General features: G+C 39.2%; 1 protein-coding gene across 1 annotated transcript; it reads right to left on the reverse strand.

Moving 5' to 3' along the window:
* Positions 1 to 604: 604 nt before the first annotated feature.
* On the reverse strand, positions 605 to 16,556 carry GPR176 (G protein-coupled receptor 176). The gene is made up of 4 exons (XM_078151640.1): positions 16,547 to 16,556; positions 9,426 to 9,678; positions 7,439 to 7,444; positions 605 to 4,130 (listed from the first exon to the last, which is right to left on the reverse strand). Exons 1-4 carry the CDS (start codon positions 16,554 to 16,556, stop codon positions 3,014 to 3,016), a joined length of 1,386 nt encoding a protein of 461 aa, XP_078007766.1. The 3' UTR covers positions 605 to 3,013.
* Between the last annotated feature and the right edge of the window lie 1,093 nt (positions 16,557 to 17,649).

The following is a 17,649-nucleotide window of genomic DNA, read 5'->3' on the forward strand; positions in this document are numbered from 1 at the left end:
AACCAAGAAGTGCCACTTTATAGAAATATTTGGTCATCAGCATGTTAAGTTACATTAGTTTTTTATAGTTATATTAATAGCAGGGGTAATATACCTAAGGTCCACAAATTTTTTTAAATTAATAACTGTATTTTAATATAATTGGCTTCCTTTGTGATCCTATGTATGCACTTAAAAACAATATTTTGAAAAGGAGTCCATGTGTAAGCTCAACTAGAATGAAAAGGGGGTAACCCCTATGACATAAAAAAAAGTTAAGAAAAGGTTAAAAATCTCTAAATTATATAAATTATATAAATCTCTAAATATAAAGGAAGGTTGAAACTCCCTGCCACCTCAGCCCCACTTTCCTTTCCTTTGCTCAGTGCTCCAACCAATAAAGTCAATCTGGAACAATTCTTGCCCATCTTTAGAGCATTTATTAGAAGAGTCTCTAAGTGTCTACTTTTGGATATTTTCTTTATAATTCTCCTAATTAAGAAATACCACAAGAAAATTATACTGTAATGTTGCATAAATGACTATAGAAAATTATAACTCCACAATGACACCAGTCAATAAATGAGAAAAAAGAAAATAGAAGAAATCCATACGACTCTTGAGTTTACAAGCTTTTTTTACATTTTTATTAAAATGTTAGTCTTTAAGTCATAGAAATTCACTCTGCATTGATCTGTCAGAAGCCATCGATCTGCTTCAGACATATCTAAGAAATATGTCCACTATAACCTGCCTCAGCAGAATTTATAATATACCTATTTTTTTTCAAAACAACACAGAAATGTCCACATTTGGCAAATTTGTGTAAACTAGGCAAAACTTCCCACTTGTTTTTTGCTTTAAATAAATGTTATAATGACTTTGCATGTTTTTGAAAGCTACACTGGAAGGAACACATTAAATACACTGGCAAAAAGCTATAGATGTTAGGTCTGTCATGCATAAAGGGAGTAGCAGTACAAACCTTGAGAGTGTATATAACAGTCGCAATTTGTGCTTTAGGTCAACCACGCCAGAGGTGACACACAAATGAGGAGAGGTAACAAAAGGGCTATTATTTGCAACAAAAACATGGGGTCTAACCCCCCACAGTAAAGGACAGTGGTTTTGCAAAATGTAATGCCTTGAAGCTTACACACAAAATACATACGACAACACAATCAGAGAAAGGAAAGATGGGAAGGAATACCCAAGCCTGAAACCCCTCTGAAGGGCAGACAGCTTTTCTGACCAAAAAAAGAAAGGCAGGAGAACCCAATGCATTTAGGGTGTGGAAGGAGGGAGATTTATTTGATGCGCCTATGAGCATTAATAAGAGTAATCCACTTTCTTTACCCTCAGGAGAATCCAATGGCCTTGGGGAGTAGGGGTTCAGTTACCTGAAATGCTTATCTTTTTTTTCATAGGGGTTTGAATTTGTTGGTACAAGTCACTAGAAGAGGTGCCATCGCTCTTCCAGGAACCACCTTCAGTCTCCCACCAGAAATTCATCTGAGAGAAGCAAACCTTAGAAATAAGTATTTATTGGATGTTTCAGCTTCTCATTCATTTCAGATTGATTTTCCAGGGAATCCAGTTTATATAAAGTTGGGTAGAAATTGTCATATAATTTCAAGAGGGAATGTATTCTATGCAAAAAAAAAAAGTTAAAGATAACCCATTCACATCTCTTTAATGCACTTTTACTCCTCCTGGTCTTCATTTGGCACCTTTCAGGTAATTCAGTAAGAAGGAGAAAAACTGCAGTGTCCTGGACACTTTTCTTTTCTTCTCAGTCTCTCTTGATACCTAACTCTGAGTTTCTTTTATGTCCCTTTCAGTGACTGATGGGACTGTTAGGCGGTCCAGTGGATAGAGTGCTGGGCCTGGAGTCAGGAAGAAGAACTAAGCTCAAAACTGGCCTCGGACACTTACTCATCATGTGACGCTTGGACAAGTCACTTAACCCTGTTTGCCTCAGTTACCTCATCTGTAAAATGAGCTGTAGAAGGAAAACCCCAAAGGCAGTCATGAAGCGTTGGACACAACTCAACATCAGACAAATAGTTATTGATAAAGACTGGACCTGTGATCAGCATAATAGAAGGAATTCTCAGTAAGTAAACTCCTTCTACCAAAGCGGGTTGGTAACTTCTCTGCAACTTACAGTTTTAGTAAGTGGCCTAGAGCACTGAAATATTAAGTGACTTGCCCAGAATTATTCCACCAATATGTGTCAATGGAAGGACTTGAACCCAGGTGTTCCTGGTTCTGAGACCAGCTCTTTATTCCCAGCTGCCATTCTCAGTTACTGATGCTGTAACAAGATGGGAAGGGGGAAGAGGATGCAGTATTTTGCAGCTACATATATCCTCTCCAATGCTTATTGCAACCTAGAGGATTGTTCTGTGAAGCTTTGGTGCTAGGTGTTACTAGTTAACCTTTTCCACAACCGGTGGTAGTGGGTACTTCATTTTCCATTTGTATAAGATAGGCAGGGGATGGATCCCCTCCCTATATCACAGTATAAGTAAGGAGAAATCATTGTGAGATGTCAGTGAAAATAGTTTAACCTCTTAGGATGAAAAGGTGGCTGGATAAGGATTTTTTAAAAAAACTCTTAACAGTTTAAGCGATATTTAGGGACACGAGACATTTGGTCTTGTCTTTATGACCTATTATTTGCAGCTATCTTGGGCTTCCTTCCGACAGCTGTTGTCCTATGCCAGCTGAGTGATTTTCTTAGGTTCCTAACCTCCCAGGTGAATATAGGAGAGAGGATGAGAAGTCCTAGGGAAATGTATAGAGGGGCAGGGCAGAACCTCTGTAGTTTCCACAAAGTAGAATGTGAACTTTACCATTAACACTGGTGACACAGAGACATATACAAAAATAATAATAATACTTGGATATATATTTCCCTTTCCCATCTCTGCATTTGGCACGCACACCATAAGAGACTGCAATGCCTATCCATGGGATCACACAATACGGTCAACCTTGAGCACGCTGAGCCCTAGGGCTCCAGCCCTTGCTAAGAATCCACTTTTGGGAAGATGCTGACTTTATTGTTTCTGCTGATCTTCCGCTCCACCTTGCCTGGCTTGGTCAGCTTGGTCTGGATCAGTTCCTCTGGAGTGTTCCCCAGTGGAGGAAGTAACCGTTTCTTGCTGTTTCGGTTTTCTGAGAACCACTGGGGAGGCAGCTCAAAGGGTCCAAAGCCAAATTGTAGGGAATATTTTTCAGGGGCCACCTCAACCTCTGCAGGCATTGCCAGCACTCCATGGCCCACGGGATCTACAGTACCAGGTGGTGCTGGCAGAGTGGCAAACTGTAGCTCTTGCTCTACCTCCAGGCTGTCGGTGGGGATTTCCTTTACCTGGTAGTCGGTGGAGCTAATGGACTTGATCTCGTTCTCCTCCTCATCCTCTGTGGACTTGAAGATCTGTTGCTGTCCAATGTGGAACATCTCCAGGAGCTGGCTTCCTGAGCGCACACTGGGTTCCAGGGTCCCATCAGGGACCCCACTCCCTGAGCTAACCACATTGCGACGACTGTATCGGCGGTGAAGTTGAACCAAGGTTCCCACCAAGCACTTGCGGACAGATTTATTTACAGTCAGAAAGAGTACAGGGTTGGCCAGGAGAGACACTTTTGGCAACCAGATGGCAGTGAGTAGGAGGAAGACTGATGTATCTGAGACATTGAGCACCACCCTGTAGACAACCAAGGTGGCATAGGGGACACTACATAAGATGAATATTGTCACCATAGATAGCAGCATAGCATGTAGCTCAGCCTCCCTCTGGGAGGCATAAGGGATTGAGATGGTATTCTGTGGAGTCCGGAGAGCTGCAATGATGACCTTCTTCTTCTGACTGGCACTCAAGGCCCGGCGAATGAGAATCATGAAGAGGAAGACCATGGCCACAGGTACAATGACAGTAGTGATGTTATAGATCAGGACATACAACAGGTGGCCCAGGTTATAGTTCCAGACATCTGTACAGGTAGACATGGCATAAATGTCAGCCACATTGGTCACAGCAAACACAGGAATGCTAGCCACCACAGCATGGGCCCAGATGTACATTACCAGCTCACGAGACTTGGCATCAGAGATTTTTCTCTCTAATGGGTATAGGACGGTAGTACCTGCAAGACATTGAAGAAAAAAATATTTTACAACAGAAAAAATATTTTAGATTATTTGATTACTAAGTTACTAAAAGGATAGAGGTAAAACATGTTAAAAAATATTGGGTTATTCTCTTTTACTCATGGAAACAGAGGAGGCAGAAACATTATCTAAGGTACTAGGGCCTTTGCTGCACAGTTCTAGAAGCATCACTAGCCAAATATAGAAACCTAAATGAGTGGGGAGACAGAATTCTAGAGTCCTAATTATAGAATTTCAGGGCTGGAAAGAATTCTTTCATTATACAGATGACTGAGGTTAAGTAATTTGTCCAAGGTCAATTCCACAAGCTTGTCCTTGGCACTTCTGAAACTCTTCCATGTTTTTTATTAGGATTGGTCAAAGAGAAGACTAAATGATAAGTGCCTTCAAGTATCTGAAGGTCTGTCTTATGGAAGAGAGCCCCATAGGGAAGGAGCAATATGTGGAAAGGGTAAGAAGGAAAATGTTGTATTAATGTCAAGAAAATCTTCCTAACAACTAGAACAATCCCAAAGTGGAATGGGATGCTTTGGGAGATAGTAGGTCTTTCCTCTTCCCCATCCCCATTGGCGTTTTTCCAGTAAAAGCTAGATGAACAGTCAGTGGTTACATTGTAGTAGAGTTTCTTTTTCAGGTATGGGTTGGAATACATGGCCACAAACTACATGACCTTTCAACTCTAAATTCCCAGATTCTTATGTGAGGAGAACAATAGCAAAATAATTTCAATATATTCAAAGTTATGTAAAGCTCCATCATCATAGGTATGAACAGTCACCCAAAGCACCCCTATGATGTGACAGGAGTCATTCTCCCTTGAAGATATATTTATTTTTCAATTCAAAAATAAAAGATAATTTCCAGAATTTTAACTTAGAGGCCTTGAATGTAAACTTATGATACTGTCTACTCCTGCAGATGTCACAGCCACTAAAAGAAACATGTCTGTGCTCAGATTCAAACTACACTCTCACACAGTTACTTCTGTACTAAATATGATTAACTTCAGAATTGATCTGGAAAGAGGCCAGTATGAAGAGTGGACTCTGGTCAGGCACTTTCACAAAATCAATTCAGCAAGTTAAATCGGGCCAACTCAATATTCACCTTTATAATGTTGGTCAATCAATATCCCTAACAGTAATTAAGTGATTTTAACCACCTACAAAATTAGATTTATATCAAAATCAGATTGGAGAGAAGTGGGGTGGGGGGGCAGTTTATCATTTCAAAAGAAGAAAAATACTAATGAGAATTAAAGCTATAGAAATCTGTAACCCCCCTTAGTATACTCTAGGGTGACCATCTGTTAGAGTTTCATACAGATGCTTGGGGAATTATGGAATTCTTCAGATCACTGAATATTTTCTGTCTAAAAGCTATAGTCTCCTATAATCAGAGATCACATAGGATAATAGATTTAAAACTAGAAGGGAACTTCAAGGTCATCTGATCCTACTCCTTAATTTACTAGCTCTGAATTTGTAATCAAACCCCAACCCCTTTTATGGATGCAGAATGGATAGGTCATTAGATTTGAAGTCAGGAAAACTTGGGTTCAAATCTCACCTCAGACACTATGTCTGAGTTGTGTGACTTTGGACAATTCATTTAACCTCTGCCTCAGTTTTATCAACTATAAAATAAGGATGATAATAATAGGACTTACCTCCCAGGTTTATTTTGAGGATCTGTAAAGTGCTTACCACAGTGCCTGGCACACATAGTAGGTATTTAATAAATGGTTGTTTCCTTTCTTCTCTTCTGTGTGAAATGGTAGCAATAAGAATAAAAAAAGTTTTCTACTTTAAAAAGAGGGGTGTGTGTGTGTATGTGTGTGTGTGTGTGTGTGTGTGTGTGTGTATTCTTGTTTAAACTCAAGGGGCAGTCCTGGACCCAATAAAAGTCATCTACTCCTGGCTCTGTTTGAAATCATCTTTCAATATTTCAGTGGATCTGTGATTTCATTGATGTGGACACCACCTCCAATGGAGAAATCCATTGGAGCAATTTATTCATGCCTTTTTATACTATGTAATTCCTGTTCATGTCCTCCCATAAAATCATCCCCAGATGATTCACCCAAATATTCTAGGGAGCCATCTTTTAGGCCTCTTGATAATATATGAATACCAAAATAGCCACTGTTATTCCTAGCTCATACTTTATGACTGGCCCACCTCTCATTCCAAACATGTATGTGTAAAATTATGTATGTATGTATATGTGCATATGTGTGTGTATGCTTGATGACATTTTTTACATTATTTTTCTAATGCAATTCTTCCCTAGCCATTATGCCACAGCCTCTTTGTGCCCACTATTAATTCCCCTCATTGCCTTTTAGGTGAGTACTCACTTGATTCCTTAGATATTGTGGTATTCCATGATTCCTAGCCATTTAGCATCATCAAAATAACATTGGTATTAAAAAGATAGGTTTTTGTTTCAAGAAGAAAGTTGAGGTCACTAAAAGGATTGTGTAATTTCTCAGATACAATCCAACATGTTTTCTTTCTCCTATTCATTTTTCAACACCATTCATTGACTGAAGTATCTGCTCAAGATCGGTGTATTGATGGACCGTACATCTTCAGACTCTCCATCTAACTTCATATCATGGTAGATGGTGTAGGCATTTTTCATTTGCTTGATTTTTCCTGTGTGAGTATTTAGGCTAAATTTCCTTAAGTTTGTGTCATTAAAAGGTGTCATCTCATTTAAGGGGCTCAGTAATGTTCCAGGGCTTGCTCTACCACACCATTCACAAATAGCATTTGGAGGACCCTGAAATCTGTAGGGAATCAATCTTTCATTTAGACTCTGCACTGAATTTCTTACAAGACAGTGGAAACACAAAGCCAAAAGTTTTTGGTGAGCATATGTCTCCTTGTTTTTGCCTCAATTGATATTAATAACCAGAGAGTCAAATAAAGTCAGCTTTGTTATACCTATCAAGGAACCTTACATGATTTAACATAGCCATGAGAATCACTGTTATAGGAAACCCTTCAATGCTCTACTGAATTAAATGCTTTTTTAAATCAGTAAGCTATAAGTACAATGAGATCTTGGTTTATCTTCCCCTTTCTATCAATTTTGTGACTAAACATATATGGTCCACTTCAGAATATCATTTGTGAAAGCCTTTCCCTTCCCATATTTTCATCAAAGATCTTTTGATTTGTGTGCAAATTTTTCTTCTAAAGACTTTGTAGAGATGTGAAAATACAACTAAAGGTTGGTAGCTATTGATATCTTCTTAATCGTCTTTTTAATTAATACCTGTCTTAATTGTCTAATTACGTCTGGAATATTTTCCAACAATATCTTTCCTTCTTTTAAAGACTTTGAGAATTGATCCTACAACAACCTCAAAATTATGTTGTCTCCAGAACTGACATCTTCTGTGTACAATTGGTTTAGTCCAGATGTTCTTCCTATCTTTTTTTCTCTTACTACTTCTAACTCCTCATGCAGCACTATAAGGACTATGATGTTAGAATCCAAACATGGGTGGGAATCTCAATATCAGTGATGAAGAAAATGGTTTTGTTTTTAGAAATTACAGATCTTTTCTCATTTTTCATCTGTTTGTCATCCTTCTCTTAATATCGGTCTTAAATGCTCTCAGGGTGATATGGCTAAATTGGGTCTTGTGCTAATTGTTTACAAATTAGTTTCCCCCCCCCCCTCTTTATTTTGAGTTCATTGTACATATAATCTTTCCCTGTCCTCTTCAGTAACATTATAAAAATTGGTTTCTCTCCTAAACTTGTGTTGCTTGACTGCTGGTTAACTGGTTCCTAAGTTTTTATTCTTAGCCTCCACATTGTTTATATCAGTTAAATTTATGTAGGAAATTATGATAGTCTGTACCTTTATCCAACTTCCATTGGGAGAGAGCATCAATATCTACTTTAAATAGATCAGGTGGGAGCTATTTTAATTGCATACTATATCATCTTGTATTTTTTGTTCCTCCTAATTCTCTTTTACTCTCTTAGAAGTCCTTTATTAGGAGAAACTGTATCTTCAGCAAACAATTCTAAAAGCCATTCACCGGAGCTCAGTTTAGTCGTCACACGGGGTAAATTCTTCAAACATGCCATGATATTCATGAAGCTGTCAACATCAAAAATCTTGAGCTCCCAACAATATGGAGCAAGTCAGCCTATCTCTTCAGTAAAATAAGCTGTGGGTGGGTCGACACAGCTGTGGGTAATTTCTGACTATGGTTTTGGTTAATATGAAGCCACATACATAATCTAGCTGAGATAGCCCACATTTATGAAGCACTGAAGGCTTGTGAATCTTATACATTATCTTGTTTGATCTTCACAACAACCTTATGAGATAGATAGGTGATATCATTATCTCCATTTTGTACAGAAGGAAATAGATTCATGTCCACTTACAACCACACTCCAGGTTCTCAAAAAAGTTTTTTTTTTCCTATCAGATTTAAGCAGATTAATTTCTAATTTAAAGGAAAAATATTTAATTAATAGTGCTTAACACAGTACATAGCCCATAGCAGTCACTTAATAAATTCTTGTTGACTGACTGACTAAAAGTATAGCAAGATAAATGAAATAGAGAGTTCTCCCAATCTCCACAGGGATATACTCTCCCACAGACTCCTCTAGAAAGACCACCTTCCAACGCAGCTTGTGAGTATTAGAGATGGGACTTGAACCCGTGACTCCTGATTTCCCAGTCCAGTCCTCTTTCCAATCTACCCCTTCCAACTCTGAAAGAGCAAAGGAAAGGGGAACACTACCTTGAAAAAAAGGTACTTCAGAGGAAACTAGAATGATTTAACCAGGCCCAGCTAAATGTGGGGTCATTTCTTGGCATGATGTGAAATGTTTTCATATCTGTAGTAAATCAACCTGTTTGTATAGTGATAAAGCCAGATGAACAGCTAACTACACATGACGGTGCAAATACCACTGTTTCTCGCTCATCTGCCACTCTAAGCCTCTGACACAGTACTCGTTACTTCATGTTAATGATGTAGTGTGTGTGTGTGTGTGTGTGTGTGTGTGTGTGTGTGTGTGTGTGTTGCTTAACAATAGAAAAGCGGATCATGCTGCAGCAACTGTTTCAGATGCTCAATATCCCTGACAGGTGGTAGGCTGAAAAGTGCTTTGGGGAACACTCACAATCACATTTAGTCTTGGGCTGCTGATTTTTTTTTCTTTAATTAAAAAAAAAACCAAAACAATAAATGAGGGGAAGGCCACGATCAATATGATCTTACCTGTCCAAAGCAATGACAGGAAAGCTGAGGATAGTCACGGAACAGAACACTTTGTGTAAGAACTTCACCACTTTGCAGAAGAGCATGGTGTAACTCCACCAGCAGCAGTGGGCACTAGCACTGAGGACGATGTCAAAAGGCACGCATGCCAGGCTCGCACAGATCCCCGAGCAGGCCAGGTTTTTAATGAACCTGTTGGTGACAGATTTGAACACAGTTGTGCGGCAGGTCGACCACAACACCATGAAGTTTCCTGGCCAGATATCAAAAACATAAAACAATTAAATAAAGAAAACATAGGTTAAAAAGTCCCCAAAGACTCAAATTCATATTTATAGTTGGGTTTAAGAGATACTGCGTAAATATTTATACTAATTATATTTATGTAAAGCTAAGTGGTGCAGTGGATAGATCGCCAGGCCTGCAGTCAGGAAGAGTCATCGTCCTGAGTTCAAATCCAGCCTCACACATTTATTAGCTGTGTGACCTTGGGCAAGTCACTTGACCATTTGTCTCAGTTTCCTCATCTGTAAAATGAGCTGGAGAAGGAAATGGCAAACTACTCCAGTATCTCTGCAAATAGGGTTCATGAAGAGTCAGACATGACTGAAACAACTGAACAACAACACCAATCTGACACAGCCTCTCTATGGGTCAGATGTACTGAGAACTCTAAGTAACTGGGGTTGTAAATGATGGAGAAGATGACAACATTCACTGGCAAAGGAGTTTCTTTATCCTGGAATTCCCTATACCAGTGAAATCTGAGGTCCAGTCCCAATCCCAAAAATAGACCGGTAAGGTTTATAAAGCACTTTCCATGCAGTATCTGATTTAATCTTCACAGCAACCCTCTGAGGTTCCACTCTTATTATTATTTTCACTTTTCAGATAAGGAAAGTAAGGCTCAGAGAGGTTAAATTACTTGTCCAAGGTCACACAGATACTAAGTATTAAGAGCAAGATTCAAAGACAGTCCAAGTCTAATACTTTTAGGTTCGTAGATCTGAAGTGGGTAGGGGCATAAAAAGTCAGCTAATCCAACGGCTTCCTTTTACCCAAGAGGAAACTGAAGTAGAGCAGTGGATTCGGAGCCAGGGCAGAAGTCAGGAAGACCTGAGTTCAAATCCCACCTCAGCCACTTACTAGCTATATGACTCTGGGCAAGTCATTTAACCCTGTTTCCCTTAGTTTCCTCATCTGTAAAATGAGCTGGAGGAGAAAATGGCCAACCACCCTAGTACCTTTGCCAAGAAAACCCCAAATGGAGGCATAAAGAGTCAGACACGACTGAAATAACTGAACAACAAAAACAACAAAACTGAAGCTCAGGGAGGTTGCCAGACTTGCGCAGGACCATACAGGATGAAAATTTGAACCCAGGTTTAATGCAAATTTTGACCCAGGCTCTCACCTAAGAGCCTGTACTTTATATTATACTACATTGCCTCCCACTATAAATGGCTGCTTTGTAAATGTCCACACGATGAATTTTCTTGGGCTGAAATAAGATGATAAGATCACAAATACAGAGCTGGGAGGGACCTCATAGCCTTTCTAGTCCAGCCCCTCCATTTTACAGAGAACACTAAGATCCAAACAACTTCAGCCACCCTTTTTCACAGCATTGTAACCCCAGGTAAGAAGAAAGTAGGGCATCATGTTGTAAGGTTTTGACGTTATATTATTCATGATGAAGTCCCAAAATCAACAGGCAGCTAAATTGTCCCACTATGACCTACTTGCTGCTACAAAGGGTGAAATAGGCATCAACAAGCCCTTTTGCATATGTAGGCCAGTTGCTTGAAGGAAATGTATTCTTTTTCTAACTTCCCATAGGTTTGATATGCTGACTCAGAGAGATCAACTCAGCAATTTGCAAAGCAATTCAGTCTAAGAGTTGTGTGCATTACTTCCTATTCTGGTCCCTCAGGCCTTCTCAAACATCCCTTCCTGGCAGTGGGGTTATATATTGGGCACTGAGAATATATATAGTCTGAAGTTCTACTGATGTAGCCATGATTCTCCAGGCTTTTTCCCCTCTCCTTTAGGCACAGCTGAGATCCTCGACTGAATCATCTTCACTTATATAAGGTTCACATATAGCACATTAAAGCAAATAACAGCTTTAAAATGTCATCCAGTTGTGGGAATTATGCAATGAAAGGAGTATCTTTAACCTGAAATCCTAAATTATCAAAATTTGGAGAGCCTCTGACTCACTGGATAATGTACTGTATTATTTATCCCTTCTTTGCTACCAAATAAGAAACTTAGTACAATCTTTTTCCCACTTATTTACTACCTCTGCTATCCTCTCTGGCTTTGGCAGTCACATGCCTGATGAACTTCCTGGATAATTGAAAAAAATAGGAAGAGTCACTTGCAAAAGGAGTAAGCAAAGTTGGTTGCAACTAATAATGTTGCTTCAGTAAAATTACTAGGTCTTACACATATGTAGGGCCAACAACTCTAGAAGGTAAGTAGTGAAAATATAAATATCCCTATTTTACTGAGGAGTAAGCTGAAATTTGGGGAACACTTTATTCTTTTAAATCCAAATAGAGACAAATTTTCACAGTATCCCTCAGATTCTACTCCATCTACCTCCTAAATTCATGGCAAGCATGAATATATGAATAGTACCTGTTATCAAAGTATAATATAGTCATTTCTTTGGGGAGGGGGATTTAAAGCCTTTTGATTGTTGGGCAGTTTTTTAGAAATACCACTTTCAAAACTAATGCCAACTTATAATGAATTCCCATTTTTTATTGCTATCTTTAGATAAATATGAGAAGAAACACTACTACTAGATCTTTAGTCTGATTGCCAAAATCACAGGAAACCTTAAAATCTAAGTCAAATAATTAATTTTCTGAACCTTATACACTGGATCTTTATCAATCTATCCCCAACTGTTTCTTTAATTTCCCTTTATGCTGAGACCCATTTGGCTCTTTCTGAATCCTCTGCCCTAGCACTTTATTCTATACTGTTCTATGCCTTGTATATAGGGATTAGTGTAGCAACTGGACCTGTGATCTTACAAAGAACTCCCAGGTGGTAAAACTCCATCAACCAATGCAAGTCAGCACCTTCTCTCCAACTTCTGATCTAGAGCACAGAGAGGTTAAGTGATTTGCCAAGGATTCCAGAGTCAGTATGTCAGAATCCAGTTCTCCATCTACCACCACACACTGCCTTCTTGTTGTGTTGTTCAATCATTTTAGTAGTGTCTGACTCTTCATGACCCCATTTGGGGTTTTCTTGGCAAAGATACTGGAGTGGTTTGCCATTTCCTTCTCCAGCTCCTTTGACATATGAGGAAACCAAGGCAAATGAGGTTAAATGACTTGCCCAGGGTCTCATAGTTAGTAAGTGTCTGAGGCTGGATCTGAACTCAGAAAGATGTCTTCCTGACTCCTGGCCCAGAGCTGTATGCACTATGGCGCTGATGTGGTGCTTGGGTGCTTATGTTTGGGTGCTTGTACTTGGACCCCAATTTCTCCCTAGCCTCAGAAACACTGTCCCTGACAGTTTCTCCCCAGCCCAAGGACACTGTGCCTAGCAATTACTCATCAGTGGGCCCCAGGAAGACCCTTATCTCTCTCCTTGGTGCAGTTCCAAACAGCACCTGAAGGAATTATTAGTTTAAACTGGTTTTGCACTGGGTCATAAAGACATTCATCCTCACTGGACTATATCTACATCCTGGGCTCCTCACTAACTGTATTCTAGACTTAAGACATATATATACTCCCTACATCCATCTTGTCAAACAAGACATTGATTGGTGGCAGACTGGACGACTCTCAGTTACCCTGAATTCTGGTTGACTTAGTGAAAACCACACCTCCATGTGACCCCCTTTATGGGCTTTTCCTAGTGAACTCTGGGTAAAATGCCTGCGCAGTAGGTACAAGAAGTGCATGTTTCTTTAAGAACTGACCACTCCTTAACCACCCCCTAATCCCACCCTGAATCCCCTAGTTAGCATATTTGGCACCTGTTTTATTAACTTTAACTGCACCTCTCTAAGGTTTCAGGAATCCTTAAGAATCCTTGCCCACTGAAAAGCGTAACAATAAACTTTGCCACCTTGACTTAAACAATGCTTGAGTCAATGAATTCATTCCAGATGACCCATCATGTACTTCAGTCTTTGAGGGGCACAACCTCTCAACCTCTCACCCTGCAACAGTGCCACCAAGCTGCCCTACACTGCCCTTGTATATGACCATTTTTTAAAATGCTCTCCAAGTCCATTCTCGCTTTTCTCATTGTAAAACCTCACTTAGTTCTGTAGTTCATATTTCACAGAATCACAGTATTTCAGAGTTGGAAGGTAGCTCCAGAATCATCCAGTTCAACACACACACACACACACACACACACACACACACAAAGGAATCCTCACCATAACATATATAACAAGGCCATACAGCTTCTACTTGTAGACATCCAAAGAAGGGGAACCCACCACCTTTTGAGACAGTCCATTGATATAGCATGTTGTTGTCATCTTACAAAGATATATTTATCTCATTTGAATCTAGGAAACTGATGTTAATGACAATGTCAGGGTAGCAGCACTGGGGCAGTAATATCCACAATCAAAGGCTAAACACAAAACACCAAAGGACATTCATAAATACCACCCATGGCAAGACAGGCATGTGGGTGTCCATTCAGTCTCCTTAGCATCTATTTCTACTAAGCAAAAACTGTGTATTTAGTGTACTTCTTGGTTTCTATTGTAAGGCTCTTGGCAAATATACAACCAAACAACCAAACTGACCATGACAACAACTTCAAACTTGGTATATTCCATTTAATAAAAGATACTTAAATAAATGATTTTAGAGACCACTTCTTACCTATCTCTCCCTACCAAAAACATTTAATGCAAATGGACCAACCAACCACACAAAACCTATACTGTGACTCATCTATTCCCAAAAGTTATTTTCTTTTTACATGTTTTAGTGACTGTATGTATTCATTGGCAACAGGGAGAGAAACAGATAGATAGACAGATAGACAAAGACGGAGACAGAGATAAGGAGAGACACAGAGAAAGGGATGGAGGAGGGAGAGGGGAAAGGGGAGAGATAAATGGGGTCAGTCCCAAATTAATGAGATGCAGCTGTATAGAGGAGTATAAATAAATATTGTTGTTCAGCAGCTTTCAGTTGTGTCCTACTTTTCATGATCCCATTTGGGGTTTTCTTTGAAAAGATACTGGACTGGTTTGCCATGTCTTTTTCCATCACATTTTACAGATGAGGAGACTGAGGCAAACAGTTAAGTGACTTGCCCAGTTCACACAGCTAATTGGTGCCTGAAGCCAGAGTTAAACCTAGGAAAATGAGTCTTCCTGACTTCAGGGATAGTACTCTATCCACAATACCACCTAGCTGCTCATATAAATTTACTTGTCTCCTATAATTTCTGTGACTCTTCACCACTACTACCAAATCCAAAGGATAAAGAGTTCTCTTTATACATGACAGACTATCCAGACAAAGATTCAAGTAGGAAAGTGAGAGATTAGAGTTCAGGTATAGGTAAGGTGACTTCTAGAATCACTGTGGTGTAGGTTAATGATAGATATGTCTAGATGAAAGGAAGAGAGGGTCATGAGAGATATTTGTTGAGCTTATTCAGCCTCTGTGCAGTTTCAGCTCTGATATGACCTCTTTTATGGATTTTACATCTTTGCAAGCACTGATCCTGGTGCATTTAGGAGACTAATACCTAAAATGAAATGTATGTTGTTACAGAATGGTGGAAAACAATGGGCCTGTGAAAAACTCACTTCAAAAATTTAGAGGCATTCCACTGTGATAGAAGTGGTACCATTCCAAAACTACTAACACTTCTTTTATTTAAAAAAAAAAACCCAAATTCTAAAAATTTAAGCTTGGAAACAAAGTAATGCAAACTGGAAGCAATGGCAAATTACAAATGATATGTAGAAGAAAACAGCCCATGTCCACAGGAATAAAAGTCACAGTGAACTGTGGTCAGCAAGGATTAGAATGGCTAAAATAAAAAGGTTTACATTCAGTAACAATATTAGAAACATCTTCAGTTTTGGCCTTGCTTTATTTTTCAGCTAAAAGCATCATGGAAAGGGCAGCTAGGTGGTGCAGTGGATAGAGCTCCAGCCTTGGAGTCAGGAGGACCTGAGTTCAAATGTGGCCTCAGACACTTGACACTTACTAGCTGTGTGACCCTGGGCAAGTCATTTAACCCCATTGCCTCAGAAAAAAAAAAGCATCATAGAATCAAAGATTTAGAGTGGATATCTTGGAATTCATCTAGTCCAAATCCCTTATTTTACAAATGAGGAAACTGAAGCCCAGAGAGTTTAAGTGACTTGCCCAAGATCACATAGATAGTAACCAATATAAACAAGAAATATATGAAGTTCTTGGGGTAATTAGGGCAACAGAGGAAAAGACTAGCTAAGTATTAAAGAGGCTTAGTATTTTGAGTTGATCAATAAGGTAAGAATAGGAATTATTTGTGAGGACCTGTAGCAACCAAAAAGTCTTAACCAAATGGAGAAGTCATATGTCATAGCTATTTTTTAAAATTAAGAAATCATTGTACCTGGAAATTATAAATCAATTCATTTAATTACCATTACTGGAAAGGTTCTAGAGCAATTTTTAAAAAATCTTTTTGTAAGCATAAAGAGCATTTCCCGAGGTCTTGAACCCAGGGCTTCTGATTCTAAGACATGTATTATATCACATAATAAGAAAGAAGTTATAATGAATCAATAATTAAAGTACAACATTTGCCTTCCACTTCCATCCTACTTCAAAAGGAGAAATCATAACCATTTCCCACTACACTGAGGTATTAAACTTCATGAATAACAGTCTACTATTTAATTATCCCCAACATGTGTCCATCAAGGCTACCAAACTACAAGATACAGACCCCACACCAGTGGTGAGCAACCTATTAAGCTGTGCACATCACAAGTAAAACCAAGTATAGACAAGACCAGATCTAAAAGGTGAGGGGGTCAAACCTGAGTGACATTTGTACTGACAGTGACTTTTACAATAGCCTCCTAATTGGTCTCCTGCCTCTATTCTCACCTCTCTGCATTCTGCGCTCCACACAGCTGCCAAATTGATATTCCTAAAGCACAGACCTGACCGTGCCATTCCCCTGCTCAAGAAGCTTCACATGGCAATTGAATAAAGTAAATAAAATAAAATGCAAATTCCTGTTTGGCATTTTAAGCTCTTCACAATCCGACTTCAACCCATCTTTCCAGACTGATTTCATATTCATCTTTCTTTTGCTATCCCCCTTATGCACTCAACATTCTAGCTAAATTGGCCTCCATCACATTCCCCATTCACCAAATTATACTTACTGTCTTCTGTTTTCTTGCTATAGCATAGCTGTTCCACATGCTTAGAATATATCCCTCTTCACTACTCCTTCTTGGACTTCCCAGCTCTCAAATGCCACCTCCTCCAAGAAGCTGATTCTTCCAGATTACTGCTCCCTCCCCATCACCCCAGAAATTATACTGTATTTATTTTGTATATATCTTATGTTTGTTTATCTGTGTACATATTATCCCCTTACACATAGAATATACACTTTTTGGGGGCAGGGGGCTGTTTTTTCCCCCATCTCTAGCACATAGCATAATGCCCAAACCACAGAAGACATTTAGTAACTACTTGTTAAATTAAAATACCACATGGTTATGCTCCTGCCTCTATTCTAATTAACATTTTTATCAACAGCTTTAATGAAGGCATAGATGGTAGGATCCAAAAATAGCTCCATGTGCCGGAACAATGGGACAGCCCTAACAACCAAAGGCAATATTAAAAAACCAACCTTACAAGTATAGGAAGAGACAGACACGGCTAGAGCAGTTCATGTGTAAGCAACCCAGCAACATGACACAACGGCCCCCCATAGCTAATGTAATCTTGGGCTACAGTAACAGAACTATAGTGTTCCAAATGACAGAAGTGATGGTCCCACTAAATACCTTATTTACTTGTTCATTTTAAGAAAGGCATTGACAAGTAAGAATGTAACCAGGATGGTGAGACCATTTGTAAACAGACCTTACGGTTATCTGTTGAAGGAAAGAGGAGATGTTTCACTCAGAGAAAAGATTAAGAAAGGACATGGTTTCTATCTTTACGTAGTGAAGGGTTATGATGTGAGA

This window comes from Phascolarctos cinereus, unplaced genomic scaffold (genome assembly GCF_003287225.1).
Source record: "Phascolarctos cinereus isolate Bilbo 61053 unplaced genomic scaffold, phaCin_HiC Scaffold_3;HRSCAF=262, whole genome shotgun sequence".
NCBI classification, from domain to species: Eukaryota; Metazoa; Chordata; class Mammalia; order Diprotodontia; family Phascolarctidae; genus Phascolarctos; species Phascolarctos cinereus.